The 23,514-nt window shown below is 32.1% G+C and overlaps 2 protein-coding genes across 2 annotated transcripts; one reads left to right on the top strand and one right to left on the bottom strand.

The window, feature by feature from the left end:
• The first annotated feature begins 6,574 nt into the window (after positions 1-6,574).
• On the top strand, positions 6,575-9,068 carry LOC127130037 (WRKY transcription factor 72A). Its single transcript, XM_051059116.1, has 4 exons — positions 6,575-6,697; positions 6,991-7,530; positions 7,625-7,738; positions 8,052-9,068. Exons 1-4 carry the CDS (start codon positions 6,605-6,607, stop codon positions 9,066-9,068), a joined length of 1,764 nt encoding a protein of 587 aa, XP_050915073.1. The 5' UTR covers positions 6,575-6,604.
• Positions 9,069-18,723: 9,655 nt separating this feature from the next.
• Positions 18,724-22,953, bottom strand: LOC127128533 (translation factor GUF1 homolog, mitochondrial). Its single transcript, XM_051057876.1, has 11 exons — positions 22,527-22,953; positions 20,877-21,633; positions 20,631-20,787; positions 20,460-20,514; positions 20,249-20,316; positions 20,071-20,175; positions 19,911-19,982; positions 19,679-19,792; positions 19,458-19,598; positions 19,307-19,366; positions 18,724-19,151 (listed from the first exon to the last, which is right to left on the bottom strand). Exons 1-11 carry the CDS (start codon positions 22,860-22,862, stop codon positions 18,986-18,988), a joined length of 2,031 nt encoding a protein of 676 aa, XP_050913833.1. The 5' UTR covers positions 22,863-22,953; the 3' UTR covers positions 18,724-18,985.
• Positions 22,954-23,514: the final 561 nt, after the last annotated feature.

The following is a 23,514-nucleotide window of genomic DNA, read 5'->3' on the forward strand; positions in this document are numbered from 1 at the left end:
AGCTAGCAAGTTTGAATGTTGTAATTAAGCAATGAAAACTGAACTTACAACACTTGAGAAAAACGTGTACTTGGAAAGTTGTTGATTTACCACCAAACATAAAACCAATTGGATGCATATAGGTTTACAAGATCAAATATCATGTTGATGGCACACTTGAAAGGTTCAAGGCACGCCTTGTTGCTAAAGGATACAAACAAATTGAAGGCCTTAACTACTTTGAAATATATTCTCCCATTGCATAGGTGATTACAACCAGACTAGTCATTGCCTTGACAACCATCCATAAATGGTTCATTCACCAATTAGATGTCAACAACGCATTTCTTCATGGTGAATTGCAGGAAGATGTGTACATGACTATTCCACCAGGCCTTAAGTCAACCAAGCCCAACTAAGTATGTAGACTCATCAAGCCCTTATATGGCCTCAAACAAGCAAGTCGAAAATGGTATGAAAAACTCACTTCTTTTCTTCTTGCTCATCTATTCCATCAAACTACTTCTAATCACTCAATTTTCATTAAGAAAACACCGAGATCTTTTATTATTATCTTGGTGTATGTGAATGACATCATAATTGATGGAAACACACTAGATGAATTTTATCACATCAAACATGTTCTCTATCAAACTTTCCAAATTAAAAAGCTTGGACAACTCAAATACTTTCTTGGCCTTAAAGTAGCACATTCCACACAAGGCATCACAATATTCTAAAGAAAATATTACCTTGATTTGATTTTTGATGCAGGTTTAATTGGCTCTAAACCAGTTACCACACCTTCAGATCCTTTCAACAAGCTCATGAATGACACGAGTCTTGCTTATCCTAACATCCCAGCTTAAAGACGCCTTGTTGGCTGACTCATATACCTCACAACTACTAGGCCCGACATCAGATTCATCACTTAACAACTCAGTCAATTCCTCACTAATCCAACCACAAATCATTACAAAGAAGCTACCAAAACACTTAGGTATCTCAAAGGATGCTCCGCTCGTGGAATTTTCTTTTCCATAGATTCATACTTGCAACTGATAGATTTTTGAGATGCCAATTGGGCCGGATGCACAGATACACAGAGATCTATCTCAATACAATGCCTTTTCATTGGTAAATCACTCATTTCTTGGTGCACAAAGAAACAATTAACAATCTCACGGTCTTCCTCTGAAGCGGAATAACTTGCCCTTGCAGCAACTTCATGTGAAGTGTAATGGTTGATCTATCTTCTTCATGACCTTCAAATTCAATGCAACAAATAGTCTGTTCTTTATTGTGACAACTTGAGTGCATTATACATTGCCGCGAAGCATGTATTCTATGAACAACCTAAATATCTAGAAATATATTGCCACATAGTTTGTGAAAAGTACAAGCTAGTGTTTTCAAGCTCCTTCCCGTGTTAAGCAAAGATTAACTGGCTGACTTCTTCACCAAGTCACTTCTACCTCAACCATTTTATCTTCTTTTATCCAAGTTGGACATGATTAACATCTATCCTCCAACTTATAAGGGGGTACTACACCATACATAATCTCATGCATGCAAAGTAACAAGTTAGTGAAGATAACTTATTACATAAGTCACCAAGTTAGTTAGAAGATAAATGCCACTAACATGATAGTTAGTTAGAGGTAGTTAGTTTATATGATTGTATGAAGTTAGTACACCATAACAATGATAAATTAGACCATTGATATATAAACTCGTGTACACTTTTATTCAATCTAATGAAGAAGGAATTTTACATCTCCATTTATACGTGAATAATAAGATGCGGTCAATTCGAACTTATAACTTAAATGAGACGTTGAGAATTCAAACTTAATTATAATTTTATAATCAAATATTTCTACATCTACCAATTGAGGTAGATTAATAAAACAAAAAAGTATTCTTATTTACTCTTAAATTATATTTAATTGATAACTAGAATTATATTTGATTTGTTTGGTCATAAATTAACATCCACATTTTATTCAGTGATTTTAGACTAATCATTTTTCAAAATATTATATTGTAACAATTTATAAATAAAAATCAATATTTTATATTGATTAAAAAAATTTAAATTTTTGTGTCTTTTTAAAAATCTGTTCTATATAAAAAATTTAATTGATTTTTTATTCATAAAAGATTATAGAGAAAACAAATTAAATGCAATTTATATTTAATTTTATCTTAAAAATATGTATTTTTAGGATAAAATATTTAAATAAAATAAAATTGATATTTGTTTTTTATTATTTATAATATGAAAAATGTGTGTTTTTCTCTTATAAATAGAGGAAGGATTATATAAATACTTATATTTGCATTCTCTGAATTATTAATAACATGGGGTATTTTGAGTTTTCATTAAAATATAGGCAGTCATAAATCACACATATTATTTATACTTATAGATCTCATCACAAGATCAACTAGTGATTGAATTCAAAGGCTAATCCAAAGTTCCAAACCATTGACCTACATCACTAAAATAAGCTCAACTTGGCATTAAAAGTCGTTAGCTAGCCAATTAACTATGGAAGGAAAATCTTTAGATTTCTATTAAGTAACACAATTGGACAACCATTCTATTTACAAAGTCTCCTTTTCAAGTCTCTTGTGAAATATATATCATTGTTTTCTAAGTATTAATTATTATTATATGGAAGCAATTGATCTCTAAGCCTTTGCTTCGTCAAGTTTTCAAGTATATAATTATTAGTCTTGAAAAATAGGAGTTAGGTTAGCTTATAGAGCTTAGCAGTAATAAAATAATACATGGACAAGTGGATTACAATTTTATTTTTTCTTTAATAAAAAAATTTAAGCGATTTGCTAGGTTCACCATAATTAAAAAAATAAAAATAAATAAAAAACCTTAAAATGCAAAGAAAAAAAATCTTATATGGACTACAACATTTGAATTTAAGTTCTTGTGATATTTGATTTAAATTTATATTATTAGGAGAGGTAGTAAAATAGATCCGATCCATCGGATAGGTTTGTTTTGTCCATTTTTTTAAACTGATCAGCATTTTAAGACAACACTCTTTAATATGTTTTGTTCGTATTTTTTTAAAATTGATCGGCGTTTTAAGACAACACTCCTCTCTAATATGTTTTGTCCGTATTTTTTGTAAAACTGATCAGCGTTTTAAGACAACACTCTCTAATATGTTTTGTCTATATTTTTTGTGAAACTGATCAGCGTTTTAAGACAACACTCTCTAATATATTTTGTTCGTATTTTTTGTAAAACTGATCAGCGTTTTAAGACAACACTCTCTAATATGTTTTGTCCATATTTTTTGTAAAACTGATCAGCGTTTTAAGACAACACTCTCTAATATATTTTGTCCGTATTTTTTATAAAACTGATAAGTGTTTTTAGACAACACTCTCTAATATGTTTATCCTTTTTTCTTTTTGCAGATTTTACGAATGCATGCGTTAGTCTTAAAAAAGAATGATATCTGCGGGTCCGTCTCTCCTCAAATGTTTCAATTTTGCGCTCTCAACAATGCTAGTTTTATACCGTTGTTTTTTTACATACTTGCCCGTGAAGAACCTAAACAATACAAACTTGTTCGATTATCAACTTTAATTACAAATATTAAATAGTAAAGATATCATTTGTATTTTCTAAGGTGTCTATATAAAATGTGGTTAAATAACATTACTCTAACAATTAACAAATATTAAGTGAAAAAGAAGTTATAATAGAAGCAAACCCTATAACCAATAGTATTATTTGACCGTTGAAGGTTTTGAAGACTGTTTTCACAAATTTTCAAAAGTAGAAAATGGAATGGGTAAATATGAAAAGTGAATATTACTTGACCTCCAATTTGAAGATCCTACATAGCTCCAAAAGGCATATTGATCTATATAATATAATAGTGTAACATTGCCTCTATATATCATTGAAATGTATTGAGGGTTATCAAACTTTGAAACTTGACATGCAAATTTTCCAATGCCTAGGCCGGTAGTAAAGCAAATTAAGGATTATTCTTTTGTGGTGTGAGAGAGGTGGATTGTATTATTTTTATTAAGCATGTAAAACTCAACATTTATTATATAATTTAGTGTATAACTCAAGATTCATGTAAAACTATAAATACTCTAATGCCAAATAGAACAAAGGCTTTTTCAATATTCTTATGTTGCTTATAATATACAACTACCCATTCCATTTAATTCATGGTTCTTGTAGTTTTAATATTAGGAGGTCCATAATAGTGTTCAGAATAACAATCAGTCAATATTTTAGAGTTTAAAACACTTCGTATTTATGATAAAATCACATTTCTTATATATCTAATATTTTGTTTATTTAGATTTATTGTTCGACTTAATACTCACATTTGAACTCAATAATATCTTTTTTAAATATAAATCTCCCAACATTTTATGATGTTGTCCAATATCAAATATTATTTGTTAAAATGTCTAAAGGAGTTTCGAGAATAACACAAAATCAATACTCTAATATCATAAACTCTAAAGTATTAGTTATATGAGTCACTTCTCTTATATAGATAACATTTTATATATTCGGAGTCAATGTAAAATTTAATTCTCGTATGTTGTTAAAAAAAATCGACATATAGACAATAAAGAACACAATCATAACACAAATAATATAATACGAAAATTTATAACAATTTGATTTTTTCCTCAGCACAAGAAAATTTACATTATGTAACACTTTAAAACAATCTTATAAGAAAAGACAAAATCATATACAAGATTAAAAAGCATATATATATATATATATATATATATATATATATATATATATATATATAATTGTTCTCCATCTTCTTTTACAATACAAAATAATGGAAAACTTTTTCAACCAACATAATTGAAAATGGTGTACATGTAGTTCAAATGAAGTACTACCTAGTTCATAAATATAAGATCAGTAAAGTAAATTAGTTGAAATATTAAATTAGTTACTATTTGTATAATTTTATGAGTTTATTTTAAATAGAAAATATATTTGTATAAGAATATTTAGTAAAGATTGCAAAAAAATATGGCACATTATTAGAGTATATGGGTAAAATGTACTTTGAAATTTGAAGAGGTTGTTCTAAAAAAGAAAATAAAATAAAAACTCAAGAGAGTCTTATATTAAAGGTAGAAAGAGAGAAAAGATCATATTATGAGTTACTCTAAACTAAACCTCTTAAAAAATTTACATTATTTTCATCAAAAGTTATAAATCAAAAGAGCTATTATATTATATATAAATGTATATATATATATATATATATATATTTCACTTGAAATTAAATTAACATTAAAAACTTTTGCATGCCAACAATTCATATTGAAAACTTATGGTTCAACTTCCATATATGAAAAAAAGTTCTTTAACCATTAACATAATCTCATCGCACACCTTGTAGCAATGTTTGTGTAATAGTCAACAAATTATATAATCTTAATTATATCAATATATCTTTAAATTGAATTTTACGCTAACCGCAATGTAACTTGTGCACCAGAGAGATTTCTAGAAAAAAAAGATGATGTCACACTGAACTCACTTAAATATCTCGTCTTTCTTATCCAAAAACTTTTTAACATAGTAACTAATATGAGACTTTTTTAACATACACCATTTCAACCAATAGACAACCTAGTTAACAACTATTTCTTCAAGTTGTATAAAGAAGATTTAAAACACCATATATAGCATATTCATGGAAATTAGTGAGAAGGTCAATGGTTGACAACAAGTGTATGGACCGCAAACTTGACAGAGTAATTAAGTTCCAACTTACACCATTGACAAATATTCACTCATTCACTTTATTTTCTTGCCTCATCCAACTCTATACCTTTTCAACTTTAACTGCATATACCCATATGTCATGTCTTCTCATCATTACCAAGTTTCCATTATTTAGTATTTTGTCCACACACAAAACATAGCTACATGCATAATAGTATTATAAGTAGTCATAATTTTAAATTGAGACTAAACTTCTACAAAGTGGTGAATCAATGCATGAATCTCAGATGAACGAGATGATTAAATTTAGTGTTCGACAGTTATTCAAATAGTTACTTGTCATGGAAAAAACTATGAAAAACTATGGTCTGTAGTTATAATTACGACTGCAATATAAAATTGGACGAAATCTCTTACGGAAGAATTTTTCGGTCTATTGTAATATTTTATGACTTGATAGGTTAGCTTATGCAGCTGTACAGAAGGACTATTTGTTCATATTAAAAAAATTGAATGACAAAATTCAGCTTTCTTTGCCCACTCAACCTCATTAATGACTTAGATTTGGAGATCATGTAATTAATTTAACAATAAAATAATTTTAAAAATCCTATAAAATTAGCTTAGCAAATGGTGTTGACATTTGAGGGTTATGGCTGGCTACATAATGAGAACTATATGAACTTTGGGATCGGTGATTTTCTATTTCTTTATTCCATGTCTAGCTCATGAGAGTTTATTGGTTTATAAAAGGGCTATATGGCTCTGTCAAAAAATAAATAAATAATAATATGTTTATATATAAAGAGGTTAATTATGTGAGATTGTACTATTGAGAAATAACAAGGTATTTCAAAAATGTCTAGCTCTAGTTGTTCAGAGATAGAAGAGAAGAGAGTTACTTCAATTTTCCATCAAGATGATTTCTCTACTCAACAAGAAGTTTCAAAGGTACACACCAATCCTAATTTATTTTCTTCTTTTGTAATATCTATGTATTGTTCATCAATGATTTTCTTTGCATTATTGAATTTTTCTTTTACTTTGATTCTTTGTCATGTATTAGGATTATGATTATATCAACAAAAGAAGATATAGACCAAATTCAGACTCGATTATTATAGAACAAAATTTATATATGTTATAGAAAAGTGTTGCAGTTTATGTTATATTATTCGCTATAGTTTTGTTTATCTTTTTACTATTTTATATAGTTTTCATACCGTTGTGATTTTGAAATATAGGAAGATAAATTAAAATATGCTAATACTGAGATGGGCGAGGTGAAAGAAGAAAATGAAAGATTGAAGACGATGCTATCGCGAGTTGAAAAAGACTACAATACCCTTCAACTTCGTTTCTTTGACATTGTTAACAAAGAAGTTTCTAACAAGGGAGTAGAGGAATCATCAACTTCACATGAAGAAAATGATGAAGAACCCGAGTTCGTGTCACTTTGTCTCGGAAGAAGTCCAAATGAGTATAAGAAAGAAGCGGCGAAAATTGATCAAAATTCAAACAAGCCTAAAGAAAAAGAAGATATGGAAGTTAACCTTAGTCTTGGATTAGATTCTAAATATATGTTGTCAATGGAGTTAGTATCTGATTTGACTCCAATGAATAGCATAGAAGAATTACCAAAGGAAGTTGAAGTTGAAGAAAAAGGAACACTATTTTCAACAAATAAATCAACAAAGGTTATAAATGTAAATGATGAAGTTTCAGATCAAATGCCTACTAAGAGAGTTAGGGTATCTGTTAGAGCCAAATGTGATACTCCAACGGTTAGTATCAATTAATACTTACACTACAAATTTACCATATTCATATTTGGAGTTTTTTTCTTGTCTAACAATTTGTGGTGTGCCTATAAAACAGATGAATGATGGATGCCAATGGAGGAAATATGGACAGAAAATCGCAAAAGGAAATCCGTGTCCAAGAGCATACTATCGTTGCACAGTCGCACCAGCATGTCCAGTTAGGAAACAGGTATATATACATATGAAATACTGACATAAACATGGACATCTGACACAACACTGACATAAACATGGACATCTGACACAACACTGACATATATCAACACTGATAATAATTTGAAAATTTGAATAAGATAAACGTAATCGCATATATTGGTGTTGTGTCAGTGTCATACATTAACACGTGTCGGACACCAGAGACGACTCTGTTCAAAGGTTTATGTACTATAGTAAAATTCATCATTCAAATAGAAAAACAATAATGATTTTTATTGAGATTGAAAACATATTTACCTTATTTATATTCTTGTATATGATTTCAGGTCCAAAGATGTGCTGATGATATGTCAATCTTAATCACAACATATGAAGGAACACACAATCATCCTCTTCAAGTAACAGCATCAGCCATGGCATACACTACTTCAGCTGCAGCATCAATGATGTTATCAGGTTCATCAACATCATCATCATCATCACATCATCAAAATCTTCATCATCACAACAATTCAACATCCTTTGGAAACTCACCAACACTACTCAACAATGGTCTAAATTTCAATCATCACCAATTCGAACAATCAAGAACACCAAAACAACATTTCTTCATTCCACCAAACCATTCCTCACATAATAGTTTGTTTCCAACAATCACTTTAGACCTAACTTCACCTTCATCCTTATCATCATCATCATCATTATCATCACCATCATCAAACATAGCTCCAATTCCAAGATTCTCTCCAAATAATCTCAACTTTTGTTCCACACAACAACCCAATTTCATACCATCATCAACCATTTGGAACAACAACAACAACAAATTAGGGTTAGGGTTCATCAACAATAACACAATAATGCCTATTGAGAAAACTCAAATTAGGCCTTTCAACCATTTCCAAGAAAATTTCTATCAAAAGTGTATGACAAATTATCAAACACCTTCAAGGCAAGCTTTGGCAGACACAATAAGCAAAGCAATTAGCACTGATCCAAGTCTTCATTCAGTTATAGCTGCTGCAGTTACATCAATTGTAGGCCAAGGATCAAACAAAGGTGTGAATCAAAAGGAAATTAAAGAGAATGGTTTAGGTTTAGGTTTGAAGCTTGGTGAGTATCCCCAATTGAGTTCAAACAATTTGTTGAATCAAAATGGCAAAGGATGCTTAAAGGGTTCATACTTCAAAAGGTTGTCACCAACAACAACTTCACAGGCTAAAAACTTCATGCTTCTTCAACCTTCATTGCCATTTTCTGTTTCTAAGAGTAGTGCTAGCAAATCTTCATCCATTGTTAATCATATCAATCATTGTGATTCAAATGTGAACACACATCATTAGCTATTTTCTTCTTTCAAAAGTTAGTCATTTCTTGTAACTTTTCCTTTCGAAATGAAATATGGATCTTCTACCGTTGTTGTATAGTGATAATTAATATATACTCACTATACAAAAACGGTAGAGGATTCAATTTCATCAAATGTAGTTTTAATCTTTTAATCTTTTGTAATGCACTACCTCACTATAAAGACTCATCAAATATAATCGAAACCCTTTTCACTCTCAATTTTCTTAACCATTGTTGGGTGTAATTCATTAGGTTGTGTTAGTTACTTTGTAATAACAAATAAATTATAATGATGGTTAGAAAATTAATTAAGTTTGTTATCAGAGTTTGTTAATTGGTTACAAAGTTGTTAAGATAACTTAGACTATAAGTAATCGTCTTATTCTCTAAGTGTGTATTGGTTTTTTATCCTTCAATAATATTCACTTGATTACATCATATTTTAAGATAAACTTTTCACCATCAACGTGTTGACTTAAACATCTTTGAAAAGATCATAGGGAAAGAGGTCGAGTTATGTTGACTTAAACATCTTTGAAAAGATCATAGGGAAAGAGGTCGAGTTAAGAAAATGTGTGTGGAGGCTTGAAAATATGTGGTGAGATGGCAAAATGTAAAAAAAATCAAATTCGACTTTGTTATTTAAATTTTTTGTTGTTTTAGACTCATTAATCTTATTTATATGAAAATTTTTACTTTTTCAATTTATTAAATAATCAATGAATTTAATTTATATAATAGGTTAAATATAATAAATCTAAAAAAATAATTTTTTTATTTATAAATATGGACGAATGGAGTATCTAATTTATGAATTAAAAACTCAAAAGTACATTAGTGAACTTACATGTCCATATATCTTGCTGTGTCACGTTAGAAGTCTTTAAAATTTTGTCCACTAAGTTCTTTAATTTTAATTAAAAAAATAAAATAAAATAAAAATAAAAAAAACATGTGAAATTAAAAAATAATTAAAATTGAAAAGAAAATAAAATATTGTCACTTTAGTTGGCATTAAAAATATATTTAAAAAATGTCTAGTGAATATGCCGCATAAATGTTTTCACTAGTCAAATATTCAGGATAAAAACAATTGAATCTTTAATTGATAATGTTGGAATTTGAATTTTTTTTATAATGGATAAAGTGGAAGTCGCTTAAATTGCAAACAGTAATGTACCAATATGAGATGTTGCAGATATGTGATCGAGAATTGAGTAAAACTTTCAAATTAGATGAATGTTGAGAGAGAGAGAGATATTTTCTCGTGATCAATTAAATAAAATAAAAAATTAGAACTGCAATATTTCAATATTAATCTATAACTTTCAGATATTCTCACAAAACCATCCAAACAATCAAGGTTTGATGATGTAAATAATTTGGTAGAAAATGAATCATTGAAGAACATAAATTAGGTAGAGTGTTGTATGTAAATCTAGGAGCCGAATTATTTATATGGGTCCTCATCCTAGGGGCACGTCTCCCCTGATCACGTAGGTCGGGAATAAGCTTTTGATAGTGCACATGATGGTGTTCATCCACTTGCAGACTCTTTTCCAGGAGGACCCTCTGACCCCTCATTACTGATATACTATAGAGATCATGGTGTTGGACATGTCTAGGTTGGAGAGGTATTTTTGTTAATGATTGTTATTTATATGTTTTAAAAACTTGCCTTGCGACTGATATTTTAATTTTCATGCTTTAACAAGAGCACATTTGTTTAAAGTCTGTTAACCACGACAGAAAGATTCTGAAGCTTTATTTGTCTAAGGATCATTGGTTCCAGAGTGTCCTCCAATACTCCGGTCTAGCAGGCTTTTATTGCTCCGGGTACAAGATCATTAGCCATGGCATGTAGGGGGATTTTCTTGAGAGATGGCTTAAGGAAACACCATTTTTCCACTTCCCCATTGGCGAGATGAAGATCACCCTGGATGATGTTGCTTGCTTCTACACCTTCCCATCAGGGATAGGTTACTTGATCATTCCAAGATCAAACGTAATGAAGTCCAGGAGATGATGGTCCTTTATTTGGGAGTTGGCCCAATGGATGCCCTGATGCAGTGTGAGAGCAGCAGAGGTGCACAAGCCAAATTTTCTTACTTGGAGAAGTTTATGAAGAAAACTTGGAGTTGGTCGAGAATGCTGACGGCGATGATCTACAGGATACCTACCACATGGAGTGTGCTTTGAGGTGTTTCTTCTTATTCTTGGTTGGCACTGTTGGTGTAAGCCCTAGAGGCCAATACTTTTTGGTACTTGTATCGAATTATTTAAAGGCATTTTCTTTATTATGGTTGATTAATAAAGTCCCTAGAATAGATAGTCCGTTTAATGTATTAAGTATGACTTAATCATGAGAACACATTAAACATAAAGGCACTATTCTTAAAGTATCCGTAGTTGAGCTTTAATGTGAAGTGGGATAACATTAAAGCATTAAGACTATTATGTTTGTAGACTGATGATCACATCTCATGGATCATGGATAAAGAGTTATCAAGTCTTAAACATAGGTATGAATATTAGGAGTAATATTTATACCGGATTGACCCGCTATGAGAATACTATATAGAAAGTTATGCAAAAGTGTCATAAGTTATTCTCATGGTGATAATAGTGTATACCACTCTTCGACCTGAAACCACTATGGATCCTAGATGTAGAGTCGAGTGCTTTGTTGCTGATCTAACGTTGTCCGTAACTGGATAACCATAAAGACAGTTGATGGGTACTCCATGAAGCATGCTGAGGGACATGAGTGTCCTAGATGGAATTTGCCAATCCTGCGTAACAGGATAAATGTCTATGGGCCCAATATTGAACTGGACAAGGGTGACACGGTCTATACCTTGTGTCCAATATAGACATAAGGGCAAAGGGGTAATTATACACATAATTATTATCACAGGAGGTTTTGTCAGATCACATGACATTTTCGTGACTTGGGTAGCAGTGATGTGTTGCTAGATACCGTTCACTGTTTATTATGTTAAATGCGTGATTTAATATAATTGCCAACGCCGCAAAAACCTATAGGGTCACACACAAAGGACGGATTGATGAGAGATAGAATAATTAAGGAACATCGTAAGGTACGGTGCACTTAAGTGGAAACGAAATATGGTAAGGTACCAAATACTTAAGTGATTTTGGCATATTATGAGATATGGGCAAAATACACTTAAGTGGGCTTTTTGGCTTAAAGCCCACACAAGTGGTTCTATAAATAGAACCCCTTGGGTAGAAGCATTGTCACTCCACTCAGACAGAAATTCAAGTAGAGACTTGGAATTTTGTTTCCCTCTTTCTCTCACTCAAAGCCTTCATTCATAACAGCTAGCACTGCGATTGAAGGAATCCGTTCGTGTGGACTGAGTAGAGACGTTGTCATCGTTCAATGTTCGTGATCGCCCCGTGGATCTGTATCAAAGGTTTTGATCATTATCAGAGATCTGCACCAAAGGTTTGAATCGCCACAAGAGGTAACGATTCTATCACTGATCATGCCCATTCGTAAGGATCACTAAATGGAGAAATTTTTAAATTCCGTTGCGCCTTGGATGGCCATTCTCCTACAGGCACGTCCATTTTTATGGGAAAAAAATGCAACCTACGTCGATATGGCAATACCTTAAGTATTTTATTGAATTCTCGGTCATTCACGAGTGGAACTGGGGGGCCTCCTATTTGGTATAAATGTACTCCAAGATGAGCGGAGGTTCTCTTTGGACGACGACAAAACAAATGGTACCAGAGGAGTATCGGAGTGTGTTAACCATCATTCAGTGATCTTATGTGGGCGGTTACATGACTTAGTTATATAGTGTTTCACACCCTATCATGACATCAGATGCTCTTGAACATCCACCCAGGCCTACTCATGAGGAGATCCTGGAGAATGACCATGTCAGGGATGACCATGTGATTGATGTGTTATCGATCTGTTAGAATATCATCTGAATTACGTATGAGGGCATATAGTACAGGCTGTTTGAGAGAGGTGGCGCTAATGAGGTTTCCCTAGCACATTGCATTCTTACCAAAGCATATAATGTCTTAGGTTACCGCCGGAGGAGGAGGAGGCAGGGGGTTAGGCTTAGGCAAACACAATATGTTATGATTTTATTTGTATTTTGGAATGTTTTAGTATTTTTTTTCCATACTTTGAGAACAATGTTTATAATATGATTGGATGTTTTTTTAATTAACGCATTACCTTGTTCTAAGATATTCGTGTTTATTAATGTTTGAATCAAATAATGATAATGTTAGTCTAATTAAAATGACTTTAAATTCATAAAAAATACAAATTTAGGACAATGTTCTTGCCAAGAAACATGCAAAGAAGATTTTGGAGATGCATCTTCGAATTCACCTCAGGAATATTCGCAGATGAATCTCCGGACTAAATTTTTGGGAAAATGAGATTTGATGCGTTCGGATATGCATCTCCGAAAAAACCAGAGGGTATTTTTGGATTTTTAGAGGCGTCACCCACACCATAAGGATGGGAAAATAAATTGTCTAAATTTTGGGTAACAAATTGGATATTGGGTTGGATTGAAAATCCATCTAAATTCGCTTTATAAATTGTAGTTTTGCCCGTAACAATTGTTTTGGACCAATAAAAAAACCAATAAGACTGATCCAATTTAAAGAGTTCAATTTAAAATACTCTCACTCAGGAGTGACGAACATGTAAACCCTTACTACGAACTAATTTGACGGTCTTTTGCATTCTACGTCACGCTCACCAAGACGATTTTATCTATCATCCATATATAAGTATGATTGTGTGCCACACTTAGATATAATTTTATTCACTTTGGCAAGTTACAACCATTTGACCTTACTGACTTAGGCATAAGAGTGTTAATCTTGCATATAGAACCCCCTTCTTCACTCTTGCATGTAAATCCCCTTCTCCACCGAATCTTATTGAGGTCTTGAAGAGTTTCATGACAACCTTTGTAAATAAATCATTAATTTCTTGTTGTACATCGAAATAATATATATTTAAAGCATCTCGAGTATATGTCCATGCTCCTTAAATATAATACTCTATGTATCTCATTTTAGTTGGACACAATTTTTAAAAATGAATACAAGTTAAATATCTTAAAGGTAGAAATTTAAACAATTTGAAATTTGTAAAAAACTGAATACACAATTTTTAATATATCATTTAAATATCAAGTTTCTTTACTTGTGCTCTAAGGCACAAATTAACATTTTTTAAATTAAAATATTAGTACAAGTTAACACTATTATAAATTAAAATATTCTTATTAATAATATTGTATCTGTCTTATATCTAAAATAAAATAACACCTTTTTTTTTGTTTTTATGTTAACTTCGAGTTCATTTTATCTCTTAACTTAAAAAAGTATTTATATGACTTAATTCATCTTTGAGTCCCTTAACTTAATTTATTGTTTTGATTTAGTTCCTTAATTAAAAAAACGTTACACTCTAGTCCCTTAAAGTCCTTCCGTTAGCCTAACAAATCCCTTCTGATAAATTTTCTAGAAAAAACGTTAAATATCGCTTACGTGGCAGTTGTAATGTATTTTTTAAATATGACATGGCTATTTGTTTGCTTTTTTCAATTATTAATAATTTTTTTTTAAATTTAAATTATGAAAATCATTTTCAACTTTAGAAATATCATTTCTCAACTCTTCACCTACCAACACAACTACAATTTTCTCTCTAAAACTCTTTAGTTACGAACACAAGCTCACTCTTCTACTCTTCTCATACTCTGAAATTTGTAACGGCGAAGAAAACGATTATGTTTGATACTTTGAGCGATGAAGAAAACGATACAGAAACGTTTTCACCATTTTTCATTTCCACTTTTCTTCTAAGGTACGATGATCTGTTTACTATATTAAAAAGCTAACCTTTTTTGTTTTCTCCTTCTTCAAGGAATGATTTCTTCATTATTTTGTCTGATTAGGGCATGACTAATATGTTTCAGTGTGTTATTCATCATGAAGGTGTGGTTTTTGAGTTTAAGAGATTAGGTTACAAGGAGTTAGAGAAGGTTTAGGAAGTATACCCTGATTTCTGGAGTTACTTTGAGGTTCTGAGTGGTTTAAACGATTTAGGGAATCCAAAAATGGAGAGTTTGTGGTATTATGATGCAATGGATATTAATGAGCTAGTTTTATTGAAAGATAATCAGGAAAAATAGAATGAAAATCATAGCACTGATTAATGAGAATATGCATTTATATGTCATTCATCCACTCTCACAATCATATTACATTGAAGAGCCAATACTCTCTCTAGAAAATAATGTATGACCCAATGAAAAGGATAAAGAATGTGAGGTAAGAAATAAGGATGGTTTGGAGGATCTGAATAGTTTAGAAGACGACAATTTGGATGATTTGAATAATGGTGTAAAATGTACTTTTGATGATTTTGGTACTTTTAAAGATTTGAATAATCTAAGTGACAAGTTTGATGAAGGAGAGACCACTTGTGTAGAAGATGGAGATGTAGTTAACCAATAATCTTCATGTGAGGATGTTAATTTGGAGGGGGTCACTAAGGGCATTGACCAAGAAGATTCATGTGAGGATGTTACTTTGTAGGGGACCATTGAGTGTGAGGATGCAATAGTGGATATTACTTTGGAAGGGGCCACTGATTATATGGTATGTGATAAAAAAGATGATGTATTAGATGACACAGCTTATCTGGTACGTGTTCAAAATAATTTAGTAGTTAAGAGACTAATTTGTAACCAAGAAGATGATGAGATACTAGAATGTAACCAAAAATATGGTGGTGGTGGTGGAGATGACAATGCTTTGAATGTGAACTTTGAAATTTTAGATGAGGATGATATAGGAGTTGGTGAAGAGATTGTAGTAAATATTGAGGATGGCAAAAGAAAAGGGAAGTGCAAAGGTAAAGGAAAAGGAAATGGGGGTGCAAAGGTAAAGGAAAGGGGAAGAGCAAAGGAAAAGGTAAGGGGGGGGGGGGGGGGGGGAAAGGTTGGGAGACCAATGAAACAAAGGGAGGTGGAAGAATCAGTTGAAGGTAGTGGTTGAATTGATTATGTGAATGAAGGCGAGGTTCCAAAGGAAAGCGTTAGAGGATTGAGTGACATTGAGGAATATGATAGTGCTTAGTTACCTCAAGAGTACTATAGTTGAGATGAAGAGATTTTAGAAGATAATTTTCAAATATTCAAGCTTCTAAAAAGAATGGAGGATTATAATTGGAAATTATGGACCTTTTTTTGCTACTAAGGAGGACTTTAACTCAACCAACACCACCTACAACTTCAACTCAGTCAACACCATATGCAACTTCAACTCAGCAAGCACCCAAAAAGAAAAGGAGACTTCAAAAATGCCTAAAACCTGTTCTGAGTCGACCATAATAATTATGTTTTGTTGTTTTGACGTGCACTGGTTGATATAATGACTTATAATCTCACTTTGTAGCTTATGGCTTATAATGTCACTTTTGTCTATCACATGACTTATAATGCCACTTTTGTAGTTTATGACTTATAATGACACTTTGTGTAGCTTATGGCTTATAATGTCACTTTTGCATATCATATGGCTTATAATGTCACTTTTGTAGCTTATGACTTATAATGACACTTTGTGTATCATATGGCTTATAATTCCATTTTGAATTAAATTATGTAATTTTGTTGATGATTATTGAAATGATATGGAATAGTATGGTTATGTTACACAATTCCAAATTATATGTATTTCTATTCTGATATGTTACACAATTACAAATTTCTTATGACATATACAATTCATGGCACACAAAATACATTAACTCATGACAGTGTTGTTGCACTCATAACATCATGACATATACAATTCACTCATAAACTCATGACACAAAAGTACATTTATAAACTCATGGCACACAAAATACATAAACTTATGACAATATTGGTTGCAGTCATAAACTCATGACAAATAGAATACACTCATAAACTCATGACAGATAAAATTTCAATTTAAAAATACATTGTTACAAAAATAACATTCAACACTAAGCTCAAAATCTCAACCGCAATGAACATTTTCAACCATCCTCTAGTGTGGAGACCTCATTCTTCAATTTATAAATTTTCTTCTTTTGTCTTTGAATCTTCAAATTCATTTCATCAACAATTTTGTCATCTAACCATTTGAAGAAACTATAACCCTTATTCATATGATTTATGCAATTTCTACAACCCCAAAATTATTTCCTAAAGTTCACACTGTTCATGTCACTCACAGTATGAAGGACACATTCATCTTGGCAAAACCACTCTTTCCTCTTATTTATACGAAGAACCGAGTTAGTTGTTCCAATGGAATGATTGTTTGACATTGAAGCACTACTTGACAAATTTGGCATTTAAGAAGATGAAAATCCTAGAAACGCAACTTTAAAATCCAGATAAGTAGAATGAAACTTGAAAACAAGCTTGATTAAAACGCATATGGAAATGCAAGAAAGAAAATTTCCAGAAAAAAAGATGAATGAAACAAGAATCAACTTAAATAAAAGAGACAACAACTTCTAGAAACACGTTTTGAAAGCATGAATGAAAGAAGAGGCAGAGTTTAATACAAGTGAAATCCTTAAATCAAAGTTTTTTAATCCTTTTGTTGAGTCATTCTTTTAGAAATTACTTAGTTTTTTAATCCTTTTGTTGAGTCATTCTTTTAGAAATTACTTAGTTGTCACACCACGTTGACAACCCTTAACGTTTTCTTTGCAAAATCAACTGAATGGACCAATAATGCCAGCGGAACTAATTTTAAGGAACCAAAATGTAACATTTTTTTTTGTTAAGAGACTAAATCAAAACTTTAAATTAATTTAAGGGATCTAATGACTAATTATACCTATTTATATTTATCCTTCAACTCTTCAAAATATATCAACTTTTTTGTTTTCATGTTAACTTCGAGTTCTTTTTATCCCTTAACTTAAAATAGTATTTATATTTATCCTCCAACTCTTCGAAATATATCAAGCTAGTCATCTTCTAATTAACAACGAAAAATTACAAAAATTAGTCATTAAATTTGTCACTACAAAATAAAAAGGATTAACATAGTCTATTTTGAACAATTAAGAGATTGATATGATACTTTTTTTTAAGTTAAAGAACTAAAATAATCGCTGAGTTAACCTATGAAATACAAAATAAAAAAGAATATTAAACCCAAAAAAATGATAATAAACACTATTTAAGAAAATGAATCAAGTACATTAAAAACACACTATTTTTAACTTTACCTTTACTTATGTTTTTGACTAAATATATTTATTGGAATAAAACACCTCATCTTATCATCTTATCACGTTGGAGTTTCTTTATGCAGATAGAGAAAGAGTGATGTGAAACAACTTAAGAAAAAGTGTTATAATGAACTAGAGAAAGAGCAATACATCCCTTATCTAACATAGTATCATGGTGTAATCATCGTCATGAAATTTGACCATATCTTATGATAACTTCACTTTATTTTTCTTTTGTAAACTAAACATTAAATGTGTCGAAACCTAAATTTTTAAGTGACAAGGTCACAATCAAATGTTCAAATATGATTGCATAAACATTAAAGAAGTCATGTTGCACTAAACAATACTTAAAATAAGTCATTGCATAAAAAAATCTATTAAACCAAAAGTCTACTAGAGTTTTGGAGCTAGAACATTTTAATTCTTAATAATGCTTTTCGTAATAACAACAAAACATATCAAGTTGTTAAATTCACTAGTCACTATACTCTCTGCAATTCTTTCAACTGCTAGATCATATTAACTTTATTGAAAAGGGAACTTAAAAAAAATGAAGTAATTAATTACCAATATCTAATGCGCGGTTTGGTTTAATTCGAACGACTTCTATGAAACCTTCAATAGTTCATGGAATGCTTCTTGCGGTATATCAACGGAACCGACACGTTTCATTCGCTTTTTCCCTTCTTTTTGCTTCTCCAAAAGCTTCCTCTTTCGCGTAATATCACCGCCGTAACATTTCGCAAGAACATTTTTTCTCATAGCTGTAATACTGCAATAAATGTGAAGAATTTCAGCATGGCAAAATAGAAGAGTTATGAGCAAGGCTAGTTAATGACTTATTTAATAATCTCAAATCTGATCAAGATTATTTATGTAACCTTTACAAAAAGACATATTAGCATAATATTTGAGACAGAAACTTACGTCTCTCTTGCTATAATTTTTGACCCGATGGCGGCTTGTACGGATATCTCGAACATTTGCCTGATTGAAATTTCAGATGATTTTTTAGACGAGTTTAAAGCTCATGAAGAGGTGTGAGAATTAAAGAAAATAATTTCATGAACCAAATTACCTGTCTATGACTTTCTTCAATTTCTCGACCAACTCACGTCCAACACGATATGCTTTTGAGTTATGAACAATGGTTGCCATTGCATCTACTGGTTGTCCATTCAAGAGAATATCGAGTTTCACCAGATCAGATGCCTGATAACTGTAATTGCACCCCATCGAGTTATGAACAATGATAACGCGAGCGGTTATAAAGAAAGGGAAAAGGATGGGGGTACTTACTCTGAGTCTTCATAATCAAATGATGCATAGCCTGATGTTATACTCTTCAATTCGTTATAAAAGTCGATAACAATTTCCCTCAAAGGAAGACGATACTTCATGAAAACCCGTTGACTGCACGAGAAAAATAATTAAGGGGTCATTGCTTTTGGCCAGAGATCAAGGTTGTCAATTTTGAGAGACCAAGTAAAAGTTGTGAAAGATTTTGTAGACTGAACTCATAAAAGCTTACCTGTCAATGAACGAGTACTCTAACTGTTCACCCCTACGCTCGGAGACAAGGGTGATAACAGCTCCAACATACCTTAGATTAAACAATTATTTAAGATGATAAATATCAGCTCTGAAAGACGCAAAATTATTCTTTTGTTTGGGGTTGTGCAAGAGCTTACTCACTAGGAATAACTATAGTAGCTATTACTGTGGGTTCCCAACAGGCTACCACTCGTTGCTTGGGATTAGACGGTAATGCAGCAGGATTCTGAACTTCTAATTTGCTGAACAAAAACATAGACTATATTAGTAAACGCCGACGAACCTAGACTGATAAAAACAACTTTGTTAATCTACCTTCCATCAGCATACTCGTATATATAAGGCACGGTAGGAACGGTTGAGATGATATGGGCTCCATATTCCTGTTTACACAAACATGCCTTTGTCAATGACTCGCTGTCTATGAAACACGGACACCGGACACGACACGACACAGACACATTGACACCGATAATAATTTGAACAAAATGAATATATTAAAGTTCCACATTGGATGAGATGTTACCTGTTCAAGCCTTTGATGAAAAACATCCATGTGCAGAAGGCCTAAAAATCCACACCTGATTGAATATAAAAAATAAACATTAAAAATCTATTCCTTGTGAAGTTAAATGTGTTTCAAATTTTGTAAGAACCAAAAATTAGCGTCCCATTCTATAAGAAATTGATAACAGACCTGAACCCTAGACCTAGAGCAGTGCTAGTTTCTTTAGCGACAGAGACACTGGCATCATTGCATGTAAGCTTCTCTATTGCATGGTTGAGTAGTTCAAAATCAGATCCGTCCGCTGGAAAAAGACCAGAAAAAACCATATGTTTTGCTGCTTTGAAGCCTACAATTTTAAATTATTAAATTATTAAGAATTAAAGAAAATGTTAACAACCATTTTTCCAAAGAAAGGAGGTAAAAGACCCGCTTTACCTGGAAGAGGTTCCATATCCATGGCGCTTCGTGAATGGTAAATTGTATCTCCGATACGTGCCTCTTTGGTTGACCGCATGCCACTTATAACATAACCGACTTGTCCAGTAAACAAGATTCCAGTAGGAGTAAGTTCAGGATGCATGATGCCTATATCCAAAGCTTCATATGACTTACCAGTGGCCGCTGAAGAGATCTTATCCCCCTTGCGCAGGGCACCATCAACGACAGCAACATGGCATATCACCCCTCTGTATTCATCAAAATACGAATCAAGTAAAAGCATGCGTAAAGAAGAATCACTCTTCCCAGGAGGCGGGGGTATACGCTCTATGACTGCTGGAAGAACATGTTCAAGACCCATCCCAGTTTTAGCCGATGTTAGCAATGCATCGCTAGGGTCAAGATCAAACATCGATTTCAATTGCGATTTAACACGGTCAGGATCAGCGGTTGGCTGGTCTATCTTGTTTATGACCGGTATAATTGATAAGTTAGATTCAAAGGCAAGGTAAAAGTTAGCAACGGTTTGTGCTTGAACTCCTTGAGCTGCATCAACAACCAAAAGCACACCTTGACAAGCAGCTAGTGACCTTGACACTTCATAACTGAAATCTACATGTCCAGGAGTGTCAATAAGATTCAGCAAATAATTATGTGGTTCCTTTCCATCACTACAATCAACACCGTTTATGATGTTCTTATAGAACATTGTTGCTGTCTGAGCTTTAACCGTGATCCCCCTTTCTCTCTCCACCTAGAACAAAGTTCAAACTTCACCAATTAAGTAACATATGACATAAAAACCAAGAAACATAACAATATTGTCATGTTTGGTTCTATGTTGTTAGTTTAATCTCAGACAACTGTAGCACCAGCCCCCTAAAATGATATAGCATTATAGCAGATAGCGGGAAATGCCGCTATTGCAAAGACTAAAACCCAGTGTACAAACATAAATACTCATAAATACCCTAAAAAAAGACGAGGTTTAAAAAAAATGAATTTGAGGAATTTATCATCGAAATCCTAATAGGAGACACAATAGAGGTTTGGGGCCGCAATTAGCGTCGCGCTGAAACCTACCACAGCTACACTATTCCGCTGAAACCTAATAACTTTGACTAATTCTAATCAATGTCTAACTATATCCAGCAGTTTTCATCGGCTATCCTATAGAGCTAACGAAAATATGCTTAAAAACAGTTTATGTAAATACCATAAGCTACTAGTATTTTCATAGGTTATGCCAAATATTGTCATAATTGTGTATGCCAATAAATAACCTCCAATAACCAATCCAAACAAACCCAATAACCTAACTATCACTGATACTTTAGAGTGAACGTACAATACCAACTTAACACTAGCTCATATAGTTTCATACAATCACTTTCAAATTTACAAATTAGCATTCAGTGTCTACATGTGTCGGTGTCGATGTTCGTGCTGGTGGTGCTTCATGGAATATAACATGGGATAAAATTTTGATATTTTTTCTCTTCAAAGCCAACACATTGTCGCATTCCACATCCTAGTTAAGCCCCAAAACACATATTTAAAAAAGCAACAATTTTGAACAATACCTATTTCATATAACATTACAACCAACCATACCCAGATGAAAAAATAGATAATTTATAACAAAACCTGCAATTTATCAAGATACTGAGGCTGACCAAGTCCTTTCTTAATAGTTCCAGTGAGTTCCAAAAGTCGATCAGCAAGAGTAGATTTTCCATGATCCACATGCGCAATTATCGAGAAATTTCTCACAAGCTCTGGAGGGTACTGACTCAAATCTATAATGGGTTTCTCTTTGGTGCTATTTTGGCGTGATTGGGTACAGAAAAGTGCGCGAGTTAAGGAAAATCGTTGATGGGTTATTCTACTTGTTAATGGGGTTAAATTGAAATTGAAATTGAATAGCAATGAAATGCAATTTGATTGGTTTAGGGTTTTTGAAGCTTTTCTTAGATAACCCATTTCAGGGTTTTTGAGTTTTTTTGTTTAAAGGAACTGGGTTTTTTGTTGAACATTGATGAGAGGGTGAAAACCAGAGGTTGGTTTGCTTCACTAGGATACGACGTCGTTTTTAGTATTCGTAACAGATATAGATTGGGCTGGACCCCATGAGAATGTTGGGTTATTTTCAAAGGAATCACTATTTGCAAGTGTATTTAACTTGACACCCTTAATTTATACGTGACACCGTGCTTTCATATTGTCCAAGCTTCTCTAATTAAATATTGAATGAAAATTTTAAACGAAATTTTTGGTAGGCTTAACAATATTTTTGGTATATTTTAAAATTTTCGATAGTACATTTTAAATTTCTGGTATACTACTTATTTTAAAAATTTTGGTTGGTTTCATTAATTTTTGAAAATTTAAAATTTATTTGTGTCTATCGAAAATTTCAACCTAAATGAAATTGCAGGAGATGGGCACTGAAGGAGAATTGCTATCCAAAGCGCAGCGGAAATTAAAATTTTCTCCTTTAGAGATCCTTACGAATGGTCATGATCAGTGATAGAATATTTACCTCTTGTGACGATTGAAACCTTTGGTGCAGATCCACGGAGCAATCATGAACGTTGAACGATGACAACGTCTCTACTCAGTCCACACGAACGGA

Source organism: Lathyrus oleraceus, chromosome 3 (assembly GCF_024323335.1).
Source record: "Lathyrus oleraceus cultivar Zhongwan6 chromosome 3, CAAS_Psat_ZW6_1.0, whole genome shotgun sequence".
Lineage (NCBI taxonomy): Eukaryota > Viridiplantae > Streptophyta > Magnoliopsida > Fabales > Fabaceae > Lathyrus > Lathyrus oleraceus.